This window comes from Vicugna pacos, chromosome 19, assembly GCF_048564905.1.
Source record: "Vicugna pacos chromosome 19, VicPac4, whole genome shotgun sequence".
Lineage (NCBI taxonomy): Eukaryota > Metazoa > Chordata > Mammalia > Artiodactyla > Camelidae > Vicugna > Vicugna pacos.
The window spans coordinates 27,567,342-27,590,305 of NC_133005.1; the positions used below are offsets into that span (position 1 = coordinate 27,567,342).

General features: G+C 38.9%; 1 protein-coding gene and 1 non-coding gene across 4 annotated transcripts in view; one reads left to right on the forward strand and one right to left on the reverse strand.

Annotated features, from left to right (window-relative positions):
• The window catches only part of SAMHD1 (SAM and HD domain containing deoxynucleoside triphosphate triphosphohydrolase 1), a 45,065-nt gene extending 34,550 nt beyond the window's left edge, over positions 1-10,515 (reverse strand). For 2 of the 3 annotated variants that reach the window (XM_072944182.1, XM_006202728.4), the window contains exons 1-3: positions 10,231-10,515; positions 6,921-6,987; positions 2,577-2,649 (exon numbers count right to left, since the gene is read on the reverse strand). In XM_072944182.1, coding sequence (XP_072800283.1) covers positions 2,577-2,649; positions 6,921-6,987; positions 10,231-10,438 — 348 coding nt within the window. In that variant the 5' untranslated portion in view covers positions 10,439-10,515. The remainder of the gene's footprint in view (positions 1-2,576; positions 2,650-6,920; positions 6,988-10,230) is intronic. The other variant, XM_031687842.2, reaches the window with a different exon arrangement.
• Positions 10,516-13,756: 3,241 nt separating this feature from the next.
• Positions 13,757-13,863, forward strand: LOC140687513 (U6 spliceosomal RNA). Its single transcript, XR_012061903.1, has one exon. It is a non-coding gene; the product is annotated as a U6 spliceosomal RNA (small nuclear RNA).
• The last annotated feature ends 9,101 nt before the right edge of the window (positions 13,864-22,964 follow it).

The window sequence follows — 22,964 nt, forward strand, 5'->3', positions numbered from 1 at the left end:
AAGCGTAAGAGACAAAGAGAAAAATAGATACACTGGACTACATTAACATTTAAAACTTTGTGCTCCACAGAACACCATCAAAAAAGTAAAAATAGTCCAGAAAAAGGTAAAAAGACAATCCAGAAAACAGGAGAAAATAATTGCATATCATATATTTGATAAAGAATTTGTATCTAGAATATACAAAGAAATGTTACAATTTAAATTAGATCATGGTAATGACTGAATAACTTTGTGACTTTTCTAAAAACACTGACTTGTATATTTTAAATGAGTGAATTGTAAGCTATATGAATTATAGATCACTAAAGCTATTTTTTATTAAAAAAAGAATAAAAGGTAGATGTCAAATTAGGGTAGGAATCAATTCTCTGTTTACCTATATTGCTGATGAAGCTATGGTCAAAAAGGTATCAATTTCATCACTAGATAGTGACTCACTGACTCAAGTAGTCTGTAGCTTAACACCTATTTTCTTTTTCTTTTTTTTTTCAGTTATTCACGTGTATTTATGTATTTTATTCGTTTATTCAACAAAGCATGGCGGGGGAGGGGTGTGATTTTTTTTTTTTTTTGGAAGTACAAGATTCCTGCCCTCACAAAATTTGTAGTGTAATAATAATAGACATCTAGGTTTTGGATGCATAGCTTCCATATAGCTAAATTATACCTCAGAATTCTCTGTGAATCAAAACTTCCTGTGCTCTTGATCTAAGTCAGCTTCACAACCTCTCCAATTTTGTTCAGAAATATTGAAATATTTAAGATATGCTGAAATCGTGTTAGAAAATGAAGATAAGGGAAACCCAATACAAAAGCCAACTCTGCCAATTACCCCTGTGACCTTAGGCCTTGTTTTTATCTTTAAAATAAGATGGCTAGCAGATACTAACACCTATTTTCAATAAACTATAGTTGATAAATGAAGTTAAACAATTTTGTTTTTAATGAAAAAATAGAAGGAAAAAAACAAAGAAAAAGGGGCAAATGAAACCACTGACTGCCTTGAATATTATTTCACAAATATTTTTATTGCAAATTAAAATTGTGAAAATGTGACCTTAGAGATCATCTGAAATGATCTCAACTAATGAAGAAAACGCATCGTTTCTGTGTCCTGCCTGAAAAGAACACCCAAGCTGCTGCTACTGAGGAAGGACAAAACAGAACACAGGACAGCAACTTTCTTCCAACTGCAAGATGAAATACTTAGTAAATGATTTTTCTATTTACTTCTTCATGAAAATGAAGTATTTTAATATTAGGTAACTTTTTCAAAAAGGGCTGGGATTTGATCATTCTTCAAATAACCTATTTGCTCTAAGAACCACTACTTTGTAAAAGAAAAATTATTGTAGGATTGAACCAAACACATTCACTAAATATTTTCAAATGTGATTTTCAATGGAAAATAAGCAGACTAACTTGTAAAAGTAAAGTTGAAATACATATTCTCCTAAGATATGAGATAACTCAAATACTGTACATGAAATACATAAAATACCTTTGATGAAAAATACAAATGATGATTGTGTAAAAGGGGAATGAGATCCTATCCTCTCTTCCAGGTCTGAAATTAAGTTTTCTTAACCCAAAGATGTCAAAAGGGTGAGCAATGAGGTACATTTCCTGTCACCAACCAATCAAGAAATATTTCTTTAATTATGGTGTTAGAATCACCCTGAAGAGCTTGTGAAAAATGCACATTCCTGGGTCACTATTATAAATTCCTAGAATCAGAATTTCTGGGATGGGAGCTAGGCAGTTGATTGCTTGTTAAAATGATTCTTGGGACACTGGGTCTGAAAAACAAGGCTTTTGAAATCTCTGGAAGGGGCTGGGGGATGAGAAATAAGCAATTATTGATAAATTTTATGATTAGGTCCACTCTTTGGTCAACTATTTGACAAAAAAGTTTACCAAAACTGACAAGAAAATTTAGTACAACTTTAAAACTTATTCTATGATTAAGGGGTACTAGGGTTATGTGTGTTGATATGGATAATTCCCAAAAATAACGTTAAATTAAAGTTCAGAAGGTTATTTACTGTGAGTGAAATACCATTTACATAATGTTTTAAAAATATGTAAGACAATACTATTCACTATTTAGGGCTATACATACATATGCAGTAAATTTTTTTTACAAATTCAAGAAAATTATTAAACATCAAATTCAGGATGGCGCTTACTCCTAGAGAAGATACAGGATTGAAGAGGGTACAAAGAAGAACTATTGTCTCTTAATATTTTGTTCTAAAAAAAATAGAGCTGAAGCAAATTAGGCCAAATGTCAAGATTTGACAAGCTGGTCAGCAGTCTTTTATGCTTTCTGTATGCTTAAAATATTTTAGTCTTTCTTGACTTTTTCTGTGCTTATTTTAGAAAATGCAGAAAGTTTACAAAAGTAAAAATCCATTAGTCACAATCCTACTATGTAAAGAGATTTTTCTCCATTCTCTTTTTCTCTTTTTTCTTTTTCTTTTTTTCTCCATTCTTTTTAAAATGAATTCTGCATAATTGCGTTATATCACTTTATACTCAAAAAAAACATAATAAACTCAGATTCCTCTTACCTTCATTGTATTGACATGAGTTTGACCTAGGCATTGGATATAACTAAGCAGCTTCATTCTCTTCGCATGGGAACTAAAATGATAACAGATGAGCAAATCTATCATTATTCGCTTAACAATAATCCCTGGAGTATATAATAGTATATAATGAACTTTAGATTATCTATACTAATAGAAAGAGAAGGCAGATTAAAAGGAACAATTAGTAATTCAAACAATACTCCTCCTAGAAATCCTCTCCTTCCTTTGCTTCTAAGACATCAGATTCTTCCTCAGGCTTCTGCTCTTGGTAAATTCAGACTTCAGCACCTCCCATTCTACATCACTGAATGCTCAATTTATACTTTAAATTTATTTTGACCTAACTGAAGTCAACATCTTCCCTCATGATCTTAAATCTGCATGGCTCTTGTTAAGTGAAATCTCAAGATAGCACTCTTTGACATAGAGCACAGCGATAATGAAAAAGGTCTTTGTAATCAGGCAGATATGGCTCACATCTGCACATGGAATCTATATGACCTTGGTCACTTAACCTTTTTAGTACACTGATGTTCTTTCTCATCTATAGCACAGAGATAACACTATCTCCCTCAAAGGGCTGGCGATGGATTAAACAGTGTATTCAGCAGTGGGGTTACAACAGACTCAGTTCCCGCCCTCAAGAACTATAGGAGAATTTTAACTATGATCACAGGTGTTATAGAAATTATTGCTGATTATAAATTCAATATTTATTCCATCAGCAGTGTTTTAAATACAAGAATCTAAGAGTTTATTTGTGTAACCAAGTGGTGAGTGTGTGAACAAAGTTATCTAACTAAATTGGCCAAAGATGTTACATACAGGAGGACTACATTTGTTTGACAAACTGAGCCTCTGTCCTATCAAAATAACTTTTAAAGAGAAATGATTGTTGCTTACATTAACTAAGACATAGTCACATCAAATGCAAACATCTAGGATACAATGAAAGGAAACGCAGGACAATACAAGACTCCTTGGCAGGGGTGGCTGTCAGTCACGTAGTTAGTCCATAAATAGATTTTTGACATTCATTATAGCAATGAGTTACAAAGGTCCAAGTTGGACTTATGAGCACCAAACATGACATATGCATGAATCAAATATATATGAAGGTTTTCGCTCTATTTATACCCATCTTCCTTTGTCAGTAATTCCTCATAATGTTCCAGTCTTGAGAAAGAATTTAATAGGAATTAAACAGCTCAAAATCCTGTAATTCATTTTCCTGCTCCATTTACACTTACTAGTTGGTCTAGGCACGTTAGCCTGCTTCCTGGCTGAGTGTCAACAGAAGCAGCAGGAAAAGGGTTAGCCTTTACCGATCTACTAGATAATTAGAATGAAAAGTAAATATTTTGCTAAAAGTCCTAGATAGACTTGGAGTCAGAGCACTAAAACTGGCCTCTATGTTATACCCTAAGACCTCTGGTAACTACAAAAATCTAGAATAAGAATGATTTTCTTGGAATAGATAAAAGCATTATTACAGCTGATACATCTTAAAGCTGCATACCTTGTGTTGTGCTGTTCCCCTATCCTCATCAGTTTGATATAACAAGCACAAGGAAAGGCCAGGCTCCAGGAAGTACTTACAGGTAGAGCTATAACCCACACAGGTTAAGCACCATTGCACAGAGGAAGTACATGTTCCCTGCTGGTCCTGGGCCCTCCCTATATGCAATGTGCACCTGCATTATACATTAACCAGGCCTCCTCAAAGGTGGGAATGCCTGCTTGACTGAAAAATCAATGTTTTTTTCCTTCTTCCGACTCCTCAGAAGAATAATTTTTCCTTTCCTAATCCTGTAAGGGGTCATTGTCACCTACTGCTCACCTTGTACTTGTATATCCGGACTATATATCTTTGGTGAACTTTACGTAAAATGTCAGTGTGTCACTCTGACGTACGATCCTTTGTCTCAAAAATGTATATGACTGTGCCTTCAACTCCTAATAGGCAGAACAGTCTTCAGAATTTTCTAAAAGACTATCTCCTGGGTTATAATCTTCAGGTTGGCTTGAATAAAATTCTCTACTCCTCTCTCTCTTTTTTTTTTTTCTATTTCTCATTTAGATCGACTTTTTTAAATTGAAAAATAAAAATTTTTGTATAGTTGATTTATAATATAGATCAACTATTGATTAATTTTTCATCAATACAAGTGAGTAAATCTTAAAATTTCTCATCACAAGAAAAAAAGTTTTCTTTGTACTTTTGTATGGTGACAGAGGATAACTAGACTTATGGTCATCACTTTGCAACATTTACAAATATCGAATCATTACATTATACACCTGAAACAAGTAGAATGAGGTTATATGTCCATTATACATCCATAAAAACCTAAGTTTTTAAAAAATCACTGATTAAAGTATATAAAAATAGTCACCTAAACCCTGGAGGTGTTTTTGTTTTGTTTTGGCAAAGGCTATGGCAAAATAAATACTTTTAACAAAGATTTGGGCCACAGTCACAGACTGGGATAGTTAGACTATAATAAGATTTTATTTCTGGACTTCATCACTTTTGAAATCTAATGTTTCTTATAACTGATGTATACATTTAATGTGACAATGTTTCTTATTTTTTCAGAAAAAAATTTTATGATCAACAGTTGATCATAAAATTGAGGAAATACAGGAAGTACTTGTCTAAACTGGATTCTCAAACAAGGGAATTCCCAATTACAGGTAATTTACTTCGGGATGTAAATTCTGGGAACAGGAGTTGGGGACTAGGAAAGGTGAAACAGGAAATGAGGAGAAAAATAATTCAAGGGTACGTTAATAGGCTGGTTGTATTGGTACCACTATGAACAACTTCAGTTGATCCTATTGGGATCTTCGAAGGGAGCTCTCTGTCCACTAGACCTTTGCCATGATGGAAATGTTCTATACCTGCTTTGTCCAACAAAGTAACCACAAGCCATACGTGGCTACTAAGCATTTGAAATATGGCTAGTGTTACTGAGGAACTGAAATTTTCACTTAATTTCATTTAATTAACTTAAACATGTAGCTATTCCCTCCTGTATAGGAAAACACAGCTCTAAAGAATCCTGTAGAATCCACCTCAGAGTTAAGAGACGGACACAAAAAGGCATGCCATGTACTGTTTCTTTTGGAATTTTGATTATTTTGTTCACTTATGTGTCCCACATCCCTGGAGGAATGCCTAACACATAGTCAGCCCTCCATAAATATTTGCTGAATAAATCAATAGTATTTGGGTCCACAAAGGATATGGTCCCCTTTAAAAGAAAATTTCTATTAGAACAAATTTCATTCAGTTCAAACAGTAAGCAACTGCTACACAAAAGAAATAGGTAGTGAGGGGAATTTTGAGGGGACTGAGGGGACTGACACGTAATTATGAAAGAGATTAAGATAAAGTCCCTGAGGAGTCTGATCCCAAAGAACATTTATTAAAAGTCAATTAAATGTCCTAAAGTGATCTTTTCCTCAGTCTACTTCCATTATCAATTACTAAGCAACAGTGCATGAAGTAATTCAGTATAATCCTTTGTTTTGATTCTTTGGTTACTGTTTCCACAAACAACACTTAGCTAAGTGGAATTCTAGGAAAAAAGACCATATTTTACCATTGCTGCCAGTTCCCTAACAGAAACAAAGTCTTCGTTTTAAGGAATATTTAAATATTGGATCCTCAACTGAGATCTTTAAAGTGGACCTACACTAATCTAGACCATACAATCTCCAGTCATACACAGGGATCTCAACCTATATATATAATTTATTAAGGGCTTATCAGGTGCTAATTACTTAACATACACTGTCTCATTATTATCCATTTCACAGGTGCAGAAACTGAAGGGTTAAATAAATTGTCCCAAACCATACAGCTAAAAAGTGCCAAACTACTCTGGATAGTGTCTTTAAATCTAATAACAGGGAAACATTCCAGTCTTAAGATAGTTTTAGAAAGACCCAGAAATACATTCAAGATAAGGTTGTAATCTTGATTTTTCTTGCCAACATTTTTTCCCCTATCAGTTCTTTTCTAGTGTGTATAATTCAATTGTTCTGAACTTGAGAATAAAAAGTTGGTCACTACAAACTTAATGAAGGCTTGTCAGCAAAATTTTTAAAAATAGGAATCATTAGTAACATTAAACATAGAGTTTGCACAGCAAAAACAGAAACAACTGTGTTAAACAGTAGGTGTGGCCTATTTTAAAACACTTTGTAGATTTAAAATGAAGATAGTTAATATCAGTGATCTTGGGCTTTATCCTTCAAATGTGAACAGAAATGTCACAGTGTGCTTGACTACAATGTGAATTTTACCATTCTTACCTTATTCCAAGATCTTCAAGAAGAGACTCATCAAGAAAGGGCAGTATTGAACCTGTGATTTTCTTCTCTATGGAAGAAAAGGGGGGGAAAAAAAGATGAATGATTTTAATATTCACAGCCGAGGCTTTCTGATTTCTTTCAAGTTGGATCCACCAGAATTTACTCATATCAACATTTATTGAGTACCCAGCAGTTAGCAACGAATTGCCAAGTACCACGTTTTTGACTGATACTTGGAAAGTCTTAATTTAGTTAGATAACTGTCCCAAGAAGATTTTTTTGATAAATTAGGTAAATTTAAATTCTTGTCCTTCCTGACGTCAGATTCCAGAATACTGGACTGTTTTCAAACAGACAAAAATTTTTCTAAAGGTAACAAGAGAAAATGAAGATGTAATTTTCCAAAAAGAAAAAACAGTTTAAATGAAAATGGCATTTTTGGGGGGGTATTTTTCAATCATAAAAAATATTCAATGTAAAAAAATCCAAACAATGTAAACATATGAAGTATAAAATATCAACTCACTTACATTCTCCCAATAACCAACATTTTAGATAACATCAGTCAAGACATTTACCTATGCAATTACACAATTTTATACAAATGAAATTATGTTGTTTATAATCTATATTTTTTCCCACCCAATAGGTCATAAAGATCTTTATTGTCAATTATTAAACTACATCATTTTAATGGTTATTTTGTATTCCACAATATAGATGTACCATATTTAACCAATTTTTTTTCTGAGCCTTAGGCTCCTTAAAATGAGTCTAACTGAACCTATGTCATAGAATTACTGTAAAGATTTCATAAGATAAAATATGCGAAGTGCAGAGAATAGTACTTCATGCAAAGTAAATGCTCCATAAATTGTTAGCCATCACTATTAATTATTACTATTATCAATGAGTATTTAGATCATTGCTACTTTTTTACTATTTATAACTGGTGGTTAGAAGAATAATCTTGAATATATCTTTCTGGACACTGTACAATTGTTTCTGTAAATTCCTAGAAGTAAAATTTCCTGAAAGTAAAAAGGTATTGCCAGACGATTCAGGGTTAAGTCAACTGATACTTCCATCAACTTTATTGGATTACCTATTTCTCCTATTATCAATCTTTAAATATTTTTCAATCTAAATTTTAAAATCAGTGTTTTAAAAATTACTGCCGAGACTGAATGTCTTTTTCTGTGTTTACTGGCTGGTTGTCAATTGTCGTTGTATTTTGCTTATTTTTTTTACTGTTTTTTTTTTCTTGCTTTTAGTTGACTTTATAATTTTGGTTATGTTCTCCAATTTTTTTCTTTTCTTACTGATACGTTTATTCTCTTATTGTTGAGGGAATCTAATACACTGTGATGAGAACACTTGTTAAGATATAGCCGGCATGCATTCTGGAGTCCAAAGATCTAACCTTAAAATCCAGCTCTGCTTTTTCTAGCTGTGTGAGCTTTGAACCTCAAACACATCATCTGTTAAAAAATACGGATTATATCCTCTAACCTGTATTCCATAATGAGAAAAGGGACCCAGCACCTTATGCTTAGTTTTGTTAAATAAAAACAAAGGTGGACTTAGATAGGGACGCACAGAAAAAAATTACTGCAATAGGTAGAATGTTCTGATGTCAGAAATCTGTAAGTGACTCAAAATCAAACAGGAAAAGGTGGATTTTTGTTTTTGTTTTTGTTTTTAAGTAGATCAAAGGAAGGGCAAACAGAGATAAGCAGAATCTTTGGAGGGGAAATGACGCGAGTCCAATAAAACATTGTACTGCTGTGGTCAGCCAGTTCCTAGGAGAAGATGATCAGGGCGCATTTCTACTTTTTTAGTGCTTGTTCAAGTTTGAGGGCAAGCAAGAGTTCAGGGGCCAGCAGGATAGAGAAATCTGACTAAAATTTGATCGAGACAAAGTAGACAGTAAGAAATGAACAACTGTGAACACTTGGTCAGTTTTTACCAATTAAAAGCTAATGTCTTCTGCTAGCATTAGACTTTGGGTCAAGAGAACATCACTCTGAAGACTGATGAGTTAATCTACAGGACACCAATGAAACAGAGAGCCAACAATATACCTAATCACATTTTGAAGACACAAAATGTAAAACTACTTAATCCCCACTTACTGCTACTCAAAGAAAAATTCCATCGCAGAAGTGAAGGAAAACAAAAGAGGAAAAGGAAAAAAGAGAAGTACAATTTCCTACACACATCAAGCTGTCTTTAAGTCTTAAACCACTGAAGTTCCTCCCACCTTAGTCCCCCAGCCTAAACAGGGCTCCATCTCGCATTTACGTTTGCTGAACGTGCACATCACACCACCTTCCTATTGAACACTTCAGAGGGTAAAGCAGAGGTTAAGCCTCACACCCTTTAGGGGAAATCGGGTAAGTTTCAGGTGGATGCTTACAACTCACAACTCACAACCCACACATCTCCCAATGTGATGTGGCCCGTTAAGGGCTGCTGGGAGTTCAGTGGTCAACTGGACCATCCAAAGGTTCAAATTTAGCGAGGGAAACCGCTTCTGAAGAACAAAACATGATCATTACCAAGCTCTGCAAGTACAGTCATCAAACATGTATTCAGCCCCACTGGGATGCTGGGCGATGTGGATTCAGAGATTCACAAAAAAGTTCTTCCCCGTAGAAAAGCCCCGAGTTGGGAGGGGAGCGCAGGAAATAGAAACTTTAAAGCACCCAAATATACTCTAACGGGGCAAGTGTTCATGGAGCTGCAATAGGAGAAGGGTCTCCGGGGCCTGGTGAGCCTGAATGACAGCCACCCTCCTACCAAGGTTCTTCTAATTTAAAAAAAAAAGGACGTGAGTCCCGCCTGTTTGGCGTTGGGGTGGCAGGTTCCTGAAGAAGCCCACCAAAGTTAGATTTCCCCTCCCCCAAGGTTCGCAACCCCCAAAGTCTGCTTTCTTCCTACGGGTCCCCAACCCCAGACGCCCCATTTCTCCTTTCTTCGTCTCAGGGTATCACTACTCGTGGACGCCGTCGTCTCAGGTCCACCCCTTCGGGTGCCTCCCGCCTCAAGTCTCCCTTCTCCGCCTCAGGCCCCCTTCTCCGAGGGCTCGCCGCCTCAGGTTTCCGTTCTCCGCCTCAGGTCATCCCCTCCTGGGCGCCCCCGCCTCAGGTCCACCCCTTCTGGTGCCTCTCGCGTCCGGTCTCCCTCGGCCGCTCTGGCTCCTCTTTGAGGCCCCCTGCTCACTGCCTCAGGGCGTCCTTTCCTCAGGCCCGACTGGCCCCGCCTCAGGTCGCCGTCCCCTGGCCCCTCAGCCCTCCAGCCCTTCTACCTCGGCAGCGTTCCAGCAGTCCGAGATCGCTGAAGCCACTGCGCTGTAGGAAGCAGCACACCTGCTCCGGGCCCCAGGTCCGGTGGTCGGGGTGGAGGTCAGGGCCCGGGGACCTCTCTGCCGCTGCAGGAGGGGTGCTTGGCGGGGTCCTGGGGCTGCTATCGCACCGGGGCCGCTTTGAGGGCTGCTGCGACTCCGCACTCTGCATGGCTACACTCAGCGCCGGGCGCAGCACAGTCAAGAACCCCGGCGCCCGACCCGCGCGCAGGCGCACTGACAGCCCGACAGCCGCGGCGAGTCAGCTTTGAACTACCAGTTTAGAGGCCTCCCGCGCAGGCGCACTGACAGTTCAGACCTTGGGCCAGGCAGGCCACCCACTTCAGCCCCTCACCCAACCCTCAGTCTCTGCGCAGGCGCAGTGATTGCCCAATGGCCCTAAACCCCACCCGGCCGTTTACAATAAAGGGAGTGAGTAGAAGCAGAACTGAGGGTGGTGTTAATAAGGGCGGGGGCCTGGAAAGACTTCTCAGGACTCGTTGAAGTCCTACTATAGGCAAGAGCTGGGGCTCTTCTGGTGAGCCAAACTTCAAGGGAGCTTACCCTTGGCCTTGTTTCAGATGCCCTAAACTGAAAAGAAACCTGAAAGGTTACCCCCATCTTACCATTAAGAGAAAAATGGGCGGGAAACTGAACTGGAAGACGCTGGAATGAATTCAGATCCAATGTGAAGGTGTCTTCCTGCATTTCCTGAGTTTTACGGAATTGCTAGGCAGTTAGAGTGACCTGGGCATACCTGTCCAGGGACTCAGCCTACCTTCAGGTTTCCATATGTGAGCAGACTTCAAACTTCTTTCCAAAAGAATCCTCAACCCTTCTCTCCAACCCAACTCCCTGCCCAGAGGAAAGGAAGTGGCCTATCTGATTGGTTACAGTTTATCTTCAAGGACTTTTACTACCTGGTGGGAACAACCTGTGAAAATGGCAGGCATCTCTCCTTAATTTTTGCCATCCTGGGCAGGACCCAAACTTCCCTTTAACTCCTAGTGTGTGCAGTTAACTGGTGAAAGGACTACTACTACCGCTGCAAAAGCCATACAGCTTCCCATCAACCCAGCCATAGACCCATCAAGAGATACAGGGCAAATGAGACAATTATCATCAAGCAGCATGAACTAGTGTAGTGATGGGCAGAATATTCTTAGTAGACACTTAAAGCCTTACTGTGTACCAGGCACTGTTCTAAGAACTTTACAAGTATTAATTCATTTAAGGATGACAATAACCTTAAAGATGTAAGGAACTGAGGTACCGAGAAATAAGTGATTCGCTCAAGGTCACACAGCTGGGGGAGTGATGAGGCCTGGATTCAAGCCCAGGCCATCTAGCCTGACTCTAAAGACCATGCTCCTTATCACTTGCCAACAATTGCTTGCAAATGGCAGTTCTGATATAAAATTATTTTATATTAGTTAACCCAAAATTTTCAAATTGCTTCCCTTGCCCCATAGTCCCATAGAGGAAGGTATAGAGAGGTGACCTTCTCTTTCATCTGCACAGAAGGGCCAGGCCCAGAAAAACATACCTTTAAACCCCAGAATAATTTGAGAAAAGATCAGACAGTTGTGAAGACTTGTGAAACCAAAACAAAGTGAGGCATTGGGTGGTGAGGGAGGCGGCAACTAGACAACAAATAGCATGTGTGTGAAAGACTTATATTTCAGCTTGGAACTGGCTGGTTTGAAAATTGTGCTTATAAGATTTGTGGGAAAATCTGCCCTGACAGCAAGGTATCTTGGGCAGTAGAAGGTGATATGCGCAGGGCTTTTAGTTTAATCATTTGGGTTTGTTCAGAGCAGTTGCTTTTGAGAATTTAATTTTCTATTTATTTTTATTTGTTAAAGAGTATAATTTAATGGCACATTTATTATGTTTCCCCTAATCCCGTACTTAATAGGGGCCCTAGATCTTGCACAAAGTGTTTGGTTTCTTGTTCAAGGTCACATGGCTATTAAGTGACAGAATCAAGATTCAAAGCTGACCCCAAAACTTTGATGGTTTCTAGTCTGCCTCTTCACTTCACTTCCACTTGGTCCTGGTGATCCTATGCAATCCAATCATTCCACAACCTGGGGACAAATACCTACTAGACACAGGACCTCTGCATCTGGTCATACTGAGAGAAATGGGTGTTCAAACTCTCCTTGGATGTCAGTCTCATCATAGTCAGGACTAGAAAATGCTCCTTAAGTTCAGTTAATTTAAGGCCGGTTGCTTGATGACCTTGAATATCCCCAGCAATTCTTCCTTGCTCTTCCCAAGCTACTTTCCACCCACTCAGCTGAACTGAGCATTTTTCATTCCTGGCAATATTACTCCTGTGGTTTTACATCTCTCCACAGCTTCCTCCTCAACCAGTACTGCTGATTCTCAATGCCACTTGCCACCACTTCCTGGATCTTTCTTTTACTTCCTATTCATCCTTTACTGAACCTAACCTCCTCAAGACATTCTTTTTTTCCATCTGCCCAAATCCCAAAACGAAGTCAAAATTCTTTTTTTCTTAAGTATTGATCTTCTTATCTGACAAAAATAACGTTTAAGAAAGAAAACTTAGAAAACAAAGTGTGTATATACACACAGATCCAAAGGTCATCCTTGGTATATGCCCCATATGTCTTTTTCTGTTCATAGATGTAGAAACTTATTTCCAGGTCTCCCTGAAAATTCTTCGAAAAAAAGAGACCTTGCAAAATGACAATAGCTAACACACTTGAGTACCTATTAGGAGTCAAATGTTCCACTTGTGCTTTCCTTTATATCCATAATTTCTAATCCTTATGTAACAACCTCATTCGATAGATATTATACTGGTTGGATTTATTTGGTTTTAAGTACATTTATTCATTCATTCAACAAATATTAATATTTACTGGTTCTTACTAATTTACCTGGCACCTGGGACACATCAATGAACAAAAGAAATAGAAGTCCTTTCCCCAGTGAAACTTACCTTCTGGCTGCTCTTGATAATAAGAGATAATGAAGATTTTTCTTTACCTTTAAGTAATGTGCCTAGGGAAAAAAAAAGAAGATTGTGTGTCTTATTAAAATAATCAAATTAATCACTTATGTTTTATGTTGTCTTTATCAGAGGATTTCTTAAGTAATCCTAGTCTTCCTGATGTTAAGTTTTGCTTAGAACTATGTAACCTTCCATACTTGCCTATGAAGTCTTTAAGTGTTATTTTGGTTAAATGGATAACTAAGCATTGTTTCACAGTGACCTATGATCCTATTTGACAATTTGTGTTTTAAAACCTTTTTGATATTTTTGACAAAATTCCCAAAATCAAATTCTAAATGAATTCATTTTGACTTAGAACTAACTTCAAGATATTAGATATATCAGAGAGCCCCTGAAATATCTCAAAGATTTGTTCCCTCTCCTTATAAAGAGATATTAAACTAATTAGGTGTATTTGATATGTTACATTAAATGAGAAGCACTGTCAAATAAGAAATAATGATGCTCGCTTCGGCAGCACACATACTAAAATTGGAACGATACAGAGAAGATTAGCATGGCCCCTGCGCAAGGATGACACACAAATTCATGAAGCATTCCATATTTTTTTTCAAAAATCCACAAATGACAAATGCTGGAGAGGCTGTAGAGAAAAGGGGAACCCTCCTCCACTGCTGGTGGGAATGCAGTTTGGTACAGCCACTGTGGAAAACAGTATGAAGTTTCCTTAAAAGACTAGGAATAGACTTACCATATGACCCAGGAATCTCGCTCCTGGGCATATATCCAGAAGGAACCCTACTTCAGGATGACACCTGCACCCCAATGTTCATAGCAACACTATTTACAATAGCCAAGACATGGAGACAGCCTAAATGTCCATCAATGGATGACTGGATAAAGAAGCTGTGGTATATTTATACAATGGAATACTACTCAGCCATAAAAACTGACAACATAATGCCATTTGCAGCAACATGGTTGCTCCTGGAGAATGTCATTCTAAGTGAAGTAAGCCAGAAGGAGAAAGAAAAATACCATATGAGATTGCTCATATGTGGAATCTAAAAAAAACACAAAGCATAAATATAAAATAGAAACAGACTCATAGACATAGAATACAAATTTGTGGTTGCCAAGGGGGCAGGGGGTGGAAAGTGATAGACTGGGATTTCAAAATTGTAGAATAGATAAACAAGATTATACTGTATAGCACAGGGAAATATATACAAGATCTTATGGTAGCTCACAGAGGAAAAAATGTGACAATGAATATATATATGTTCATGTATAACTGAAAAATTGTGCTCTACACTGGAATTTGACACATTGTAAAATGACTATAAATCAATAAAAAATGTTAAAACAAAAAAAAGAAAGAATGTCAGGCCTTCTTTGTGTCTATATAGGTAATATGTTATAACTGTTCCAGAAACTGTGTGAAATTCCTGGAAATCTGATATGTCCTGGCATAGGATGTTGTCTGTCATCAAACTGAGGCTCACACTAAAAGGGCTGAATGTAAGGGAAATGCCCTAGCTGACTTTCATGCAAAGACAGCAGCAATAGAATCTGTAAATATTGTGGCATATGTGGACAAAGTCCATTCTGCTTCTGCAGGAAAATTGATCCCTCATTGCCAGAATTTTGCCATCCTGATGTCCTGTAACATGGCAACAGTATGCTCCTGACTCAGGGATATTAAGATGGGTAAACAATGGCTATAAATTAAACTAACAGTGGGGGTTATGGGAAACCCAAGACAGCTTTTGGTTCTTCCTGGCTCCCTGGCAAACTCCGTTTTTTGATTTTTACATTCCTTCACCCACCATGGCACATAGAAGACTAATCATTTAAGCTGCCATGGCCCAAAGCACTGCCTTTGGTGTTTCTTAATCTCAGATCCCTGCCCTCAGAATTTCCTTCCTCAAGGAAAAAAAAAAAGGACTGGTGACTCTGTCTGTTGGAAATGACACCTTCATTGGAGGGGACCTTACCAGGTATTGTTTATGGCCTTTGTTTTAAAGTCTATTTTGTCTGACCTGCTTTTTTGGCTTTTCCATTTGCATGGAATATCCTTTTCCATCCTTTCACTCTCAATCTATATGTGTCCTTCTCCCTAAAGTGGGTCTCTTGTATGCAGCATATTGAAGGTTCTTGCTTTATTATCCACTCTGCCACTCTATGTCTTTTGACTGGAGCATTTAGTCCATTAACATTTACAGTAATTAATGATAGATGTGTGTTTATTGCCATTTTGAACTTATCTTTGCAGTTGAATTGGTATATCCTCTTTGTTCCTTTCTTCTTCCTTTTGTGGTTTGGTAATTTTCCTTTGTATTATCATGGATTTTATTTAATTTTTGTGACTCCCTTGTAAATTTTTGACTTGTGGTTACCCTTTTTTGTAAATCTATTAACCTATACCCGTTTTTATTAAACTGATAATAACATGATCTCAAACCCATCCTACTGTTAAAAAAATTTAAAAAAGAAAGAAAAAAAATTCTATATTTCCCTGCCTCCCTCTCCCACTCTCAGTGATTTGTATGTCTTCTTTTATAATTTTGTGTTTTCTTTATTTGTAATTCATGAGTTATCACCTTTCCAGTTGTACGTTTCTCATTTCTGTAGCATCCTGCTGCTTTTCTATTTAGAATAGCCCTTTCAATATTTCTTTTAGCATGGGTTTAGTGTTGCTAAACTCCTGCAGCTTTTTTCTGTCTGTGAAACTCTTTATTTCTCCTTCTATCCTAAAGGATAGCCTTGCTGGATAAAGTATCCTAGGCTGCATCTTTTTTTCATTCAGGGTTTTGAATATATCTTGCCACTCCCTTCTGGCCTGTAGTGTTTGTGTAGAGAAATCAGCTGAGAGCCTTATGGGGGTTCCCTTGTAATTCACTCTTTGCTTTTCTCTTGCTGCCTTTAGAATCATTTCTTTATCCTTGACTCTGGCCATCTTGATTATGATATGTCTTGGTGTGGGTCTATTTGGGTTCTTCCTGTTTGGGACCCTCTGAGCTTCCTGTACTTGTATATCTGATTCCTTCTTTAAGTTTGGGAAGTTTTCAGTCATGATTTCTTCAAAAACCTTTTCAATCCCCTTTGATCCTTCTTCCCCTTCTGGGACCCCCATTATGCGAAGATTGGGACGCTTTATATTATCCCATAGGTCCCTTATGCTATTATCATTATTTTTTATTTGCTTATCTTGTAGTTCTTCTGAATGGGTGCTTTCTGTTGCCCTGTCTTCTAGATCACTAATTTGTTCCTCTGCATTAACTAGTCGGCTTTGCACAGCTGTTAGATCATTCCTCATCTCTGTCAATGAGTTTTCCCATTTTGCTTGGCTCTTCAACTAACCCTTGTGCTGCTAAACTTAAATGCATTGACTCATGGATTCATGTTTCTTATTTAAAGAAGGTACCACCTCCTGCCTGGAAGTCACAACAGTCTGGAGAACTGAAACTAAGATTAACCAGACAAAGGCCAATATAATGAAGCAGATGACATCTGTTGTGGACAGCTTTCCCAAGACTCAGAATCAGATGAATCATCTAATGTCATCCACTTAATAAGTCATATGAAAAAGCAAATAACTGTTATGAAAGACCTAATACCCAGGCTTGGAGAAATACTAAAAGGAATAATAATAGCTAGCTAGACATCTGGAAATGATTGACCACTCCTATAAGATTCCTCCTAATAAACATAAATGAACTTCTCTTATTTTGAATGCCACTGAAGACTCATTTCCTACATGGCTCCTTGTTGCTCAGATATGGCCATAGACTCTCCAAAAGCATACCTTTTACCCAGCCACCTCTTTCCCTTCTCTGTGGGACATGACTGGCTGGTCATGAGCCTTCCCAAAACTACCAAATAGTGGATCACTGATGCCTCCCAGAGAAAGATCTTGATCAAAAGGGGGAAATATAAAACAAAAACAAAAATGGTGTAAGTATTACTAAGGGAGGGCTCTAAAATGGAGCCGGGAGGTCACTGAGCAAGTGGGACTTATACACATCTCAGCCTGAGGAATCTGAACTTTTAATCACTTATCATCTTAACACAGGTATCAGGAACATTTGCCAGAAACTCAAGATCCTCATTGACCTAACCCTAAAATAACTAGTGACAGCCTATTTTTAAAGGACAAATATTTCCTTACTGGTATCACAGCCAATCACAATTTTTACCAGTTTTTACTTTAACAATCTTGCGGCCTTTGTCTTTACAAGAATCTGACTCACTCTCTCCCTCAGAGCACTCTTTTGGTTTTACCCAAATCTGTGTCTCCCGAGTTGCAATTCTTAAGAACCCAAATAAAGGTCTTTGTTCTTTACAGGCATGACACTGATTGTTGTTTGACAACTCCCAACTACATAAGCCAATAGACTTCCTTAGTTCTTAAGCCAGTTTGAGTTGGATTTTTTCTTTTGTGTGTGTGTTTTGAATTTTTGAATTTTTCTCTCATTTGTGGCTGAAAGCATCCCTGATAAACTTCACAACTTCAACATCAAACAGGAGTGTTTCTGATATCTAGTGTTATCTGTATGATTTTTTCCCTGTAGTAACCCTTGTATTCAGTTCAATCTAGTCTTGATTCCTCAGTGTTCATGCCTTATAGTCCTTAGTGAATACCGCTGCTGTAGACCAAACTCACAAAGATTGTTTTCTCTCAGAAAGTCCTTGCCACTCACTGAGTGGACCCATGGTGTTATGGATTGAATTGTGTCCCCCAAAATTATATGTTGAAGTCCTAGCCCCCAATTGAACTATATTTGCAGACAGGGCCTTTAAGGAGGCAATTAAGGACAAATGAGGTCATATGGGTGGGGCCATAATCCAATAAATAGGGCTGGTGTCATAAGAAAGGAGGAGATACCAGAGATCTATCTTTCCTTTTGTGCACAGAGGAAATGCCATGTGAGTACACAGCAAGAGGGCTTCTATTTGGAAGTAAGGAAAAGGGAAAGGTCTTACCAGAAACTATTGAAACTGAAAGGGAGCAGGACTCTGTGCCTCCCCTCCCACCACTGTTGTTTATAGGAAAGCTGAAGTCTTCCAGGCCTCCCTGGGTCATAGACGAGCAGGCTCAATCAGTTGATTAGAACAAGTCTGCAGGCGCTGGGAGATGGCAATGACTCTGACCACTGATCTCAATGATTAACTGAGATTACTCCCCCATTTCCCTTTAGAACTTTCAGGTCTGAACAGAATCTTTGGAGATGATTTTTTTGGGGGGATGCTGGGTCCATTAGATTGCAGCCATTCTGGTTAAAAGCAACTTTCCTCTTGTTACCAAGGCTATTGCCCCCAGGATTATACCCTTGCCCCTCCCTCGACTACAGACCCATTACTCTTATCTAAGTCTCAGGAGGCAGCTGCATAGAAGAAACAAGAACTGGTTAGAATCGAGTTGAATCAAAGATGGTTGGAGGAGTTGACTTCTAGTGGATCTTGAGCCTCGTTATATGCTCAGTGTAATGTATTAGCATGCTAAATGACCCACCCACCAGTGCCACGACAGTTGACCATTGCCATGACAACCACCAGAAAAGCTCATACAAGGACTGAAAAACTCGAACAAGGACTGATTGGCTCCATCACACCCGGGGTGACATGATGGTAGAAGCTTCCCATAAAAGTCCACATGGCCCAACCCAGGCGGAACTATCCCTACCACCCATCTTGGTTGACAGCTCCTCGCTTGAGCACCTCTTCCTCACTCGAGTGCTTTTTTTCCCTTCTTCCTGCTCGAGCACTTTCCTTCTATTCCCCCTTCTGAGCAACAAAGCGGCTGTTCACTTTGTCCCTCTGCCTCTGCTGTGCAAATTCTTTCACAGCTGGCAGCAAGAACCCACACTTTGGTGGGCCTCCTAATTTAGGGGTCCCAAAACCATGCCCCATAGAGTTAACAGAATCTGATAGCTAATAGAGATTTTTGAACTTGTCTGACAGGACAATAGATAATGGAACAGCTTGTTAAAACCCTTTTGCTTGTAAACTGTCTCCATTGATTAAATTCACCTTAGTTTATTTCCTTTTTCTTCTTTTTAATTACATATCTGTCCAGATTCATGAAGACCAGTTGTTTTACAGGAATGTGGAGTCAGCTCCTGTCCACTATGAACCAGCTGGGAGCTGGTTGGGGCCACCAACTCTAAATCTGGGCCTAAGCAGCTGTTCAATGAATGGCCTTTTGACATCAGAGGACTGGAAAACTCCACACTCAGATTATGCTAGAAGTCTCCATTTTGAATTTGCAGAAATATGTAACCCAGAAGCACCTGTGCAGAACACTGATTACCTCACCTTTTTCCCTACCTCCAATCACCTTTCTCCACACCTAAGAGTGTTACAGAACCAAATTTGGGTCCACTCACCTGCTATGTAGCAAAACCAATTTTCTGACACCAGGTTGTGGTGAAGGAAAGTGCAGCATTTATTGCAGGCGCCAAACAAAGAGTACAGGCATTTCATGTTCAAAAGCCCCAAACCCTCTGCTGGTTTTCAGGAAAGAGTTTTTAAAGGCAACTTTTGGGATGGAGGCTACACGGTGTACAATTTTCTTCTGATTGGTGGATGGTAAGGTAATTGGTGGTGTTCCAAAAATCTTTTGCTCTGCATTCGGTCACCATTCTGCACCTGGGTGAGGGCCTTAGTTCTCATAGGACAACTTGAGATATGTATCAGATTGTTATGTGTATCTCTTGAGGAGGAACTAAGATTGTTTTATTGCTGTACTCTTGTCATTACTTTTCTTATTTAACTGCTTTTCCTTTGCTTCTGCATCCCCTCACTTCTCTAATTAATAACTGTTTGACTTTGCCCTTGGAACTCAGGGAAGGTCTAGGAGACTGAAGCCTTTTTCCTGCAAACAAGAAATGGAGGACGCGGAAGGGCTTTTGTACCTGGGAGGGCCCTGTAGTGTCCTGCTTGGTTTCAAGAACACCCTGCTTATCCCATAAATACCCCAATCCTTTCACCTTCAGGGAAGTGGATCTGAGATTTGTTCTCCCATCTCCTTGCTTAGCTGCCTTGTGAATTAACTCTTTCTTGGCTGTAAATTTTGTCATCTCCATGTTTGGCTTGTTGCTTGTCAGGCCAATGGACCTGGTTCAGTAACAGTAACTGTGCTAACACCTTGATCTTGGGCTTCCAGCCTCCAGAACTGTGAAAAACTAAATTTCTGTTGTTTAAGCCACCCAGTCTGTGGTCTTCTGTTAAGGCAGCCCCAGCAGGTTGATACACATGGCCAACATGTTTGTATTATGTGACATCCACTCCTGATGTCCTAAGGTTGGACATTTTGACTTAGTGATTATCAGTCGTTAGGCCTCAGGCATCTGATGACAATGGAGTTGGTGTTAACAAAAAATACTGCAAACCATATCAGTAAACAAAGAATGCTGAAGCCATCAAGTCATCAGCTGCTGCTGCTACCCACCAGTGAAGACAATCCTGCAGCCCAGCCTCTGCAGCCACTTACAATGGTGCACTCTGAGGGGATTCAGAATAATAAAGGACAAGATACTGGCCCTAGATTCATTCCCAAAGGAATGAATTCAATAAGCCCAAATGTTTGTTTCCTCCCATACATAAAAAGGCCTAAATTCCTTAACTTGAGGTCCCTGGTTTTCGTTAGGTAACAAGTAACCTTTTATTGTTCCAACTACCTGGTCTTTGTTGTAAAGCTCCTATATATCCTAGCTCTTCCCCTACCTCTTCAGAGCAGTCCCTCAGAGTCATCTGAGAGGCTGTCATCCCAGCTCGAGTCCTCCTGCCAAATAAAACATAACTCTCAATTTTTAGGCTGCGCGTTTATTTCAGTCAATGTTGGTTATAACCAAGAACCCCTCATGCAAAATAAAGTCTCATATATACTTGACTATTTTTCCACTCTAAGTGTGCGATCACTATTAACAAAATAGATATTGATTCAAGTGTTAAGGAAGACTTTGATCATTTTTCTACATTCCTTCCTCAAAGTTAAATATCTTGCTTACATAGTAATCCTTCTCATCTAAAAACTTGACCCTTATCTCAAGGAAAAGATCTGAAGGAATTCTAATGTTGGAAATGTCAACTAAAAATTGGCACTTGCCATCTGCCTCTGTTGCAGGAAAATAGGGCATGAGAGGATGGTCATGTCTTAGGTCTCAGGCAAGTCCCTGGGACACACCCTGCCAAGTGAGGGTCCTTGGCTTTGGGCAGAAAAGAATTCAAGAGTGAGCTATAGCAAGGTGAAAGTAGATTTATTCAGGGAGATACACACTCCATAGAAGGAGTGTGGGCAGTCTCAGGAAGCGAGAGGTGGCCCCAGGGTGCAGGGTTTTTGGGTTTTATGGACTGGTTAATTTCCTATGCTAACAAGTGGGAGAATTATTCCAACAATCTGGGGGAAGAGCCAGAGATTCCCAGGAATTAGGTCCTTCCCACTTTTTGGCCTTTTATGGTTAGCCTTGGAACTGTCATGGTGCCTGTGGGTGTATGACGTCATTTACCATGCTAATGTATTACAATGAGCGTATACTGGAAGTTGAATCTTCTACCATCTTGGGGCTAGTTGGTTTTAACCAGTTTATATACTCAATGGCTATGCCATTCTTTTAAAGGTTGTGCCCTGTCCCCTTCCCTCGTGTTTCACCTCTACAAGGATTAAGTTTTTACCCACTGTAGTCGCTGACCTTCAACACATGCTGAAAGGAGTTCAGGGTGGAGATCAGGAATGAGGCACTCTATGCTCTGGGAAAAGCTGGCAGAAAAGGCTTTCAGATAGATAGATATTTTCAGGAGATGATTTTATGAGCCCAAACTCTTGCATCTTCTCATATCTAGCGAAAAGCACTAAAATCATTAACAGAGACGTCTGCTCCTGAAACAGCAGGATCCTGGGGAGTCTTCCCTGGCACAAATCCTTTCTGTGTCCCCTGTTTCTTGTTTGCTACAAAATCAAATGGCTTTGGATATTCCAACTGACTCCCAGGGAGGAACTTGTGCTATAATTCACACTGAATGTTGTACTTTTATTACAGATGAAAGTGGCAGTATCATAACATTCCTCTGAGATATGAGAAGTGAGATTCATAGGTGACTCCAATGCCTACTCTGCTGAAGTCATGTTGAGAATCTCCAATTGGTTCTCCAATCTGTTTTCCTGGATTCCCCAGAAACTAAGATCTACTTTCTCAGGGACATTTCAGTTCCTTTTCTCCCTGTAGTTTATAGTTCTAGGAGCCTATTTACTTTTTTGACTTATACTTTGTTGTATTCCTCTTCTCTGTAAAAGGACCATTGAGACTCTTCTAAACCCCATAAGAATTGGTATAATCATCTTTGTTCCTTCCATTGGAAGAATCCCTGGATGATGCCCCAATTCAGCAGGAAGCAGCCAGAGAAGATCGGTGCCCATTTCCCTTTTTCCATAAAAATGTGGATTTGAAAGAATAGAACACTAACAAGATGGCTACTGAGTTGTTTAGGCCTGTACTTCTAGCTAAACTGGTCCTATGATATGCTCTCCTCCCTGTGCATTCTTTTCTTAGAATAACTTATCCTTTTACCCTAGAGGTCTTAAAAGAAGGTCATGGACTGAACCTCAAGAAAATGGGGAGACCCTCCTAAATTCCTTCATAACAATAGCAATTCTTATCAGGAGGAAAGGAATATAACCCCTGCTCACAGCCTGATTGTTCTCATCCTC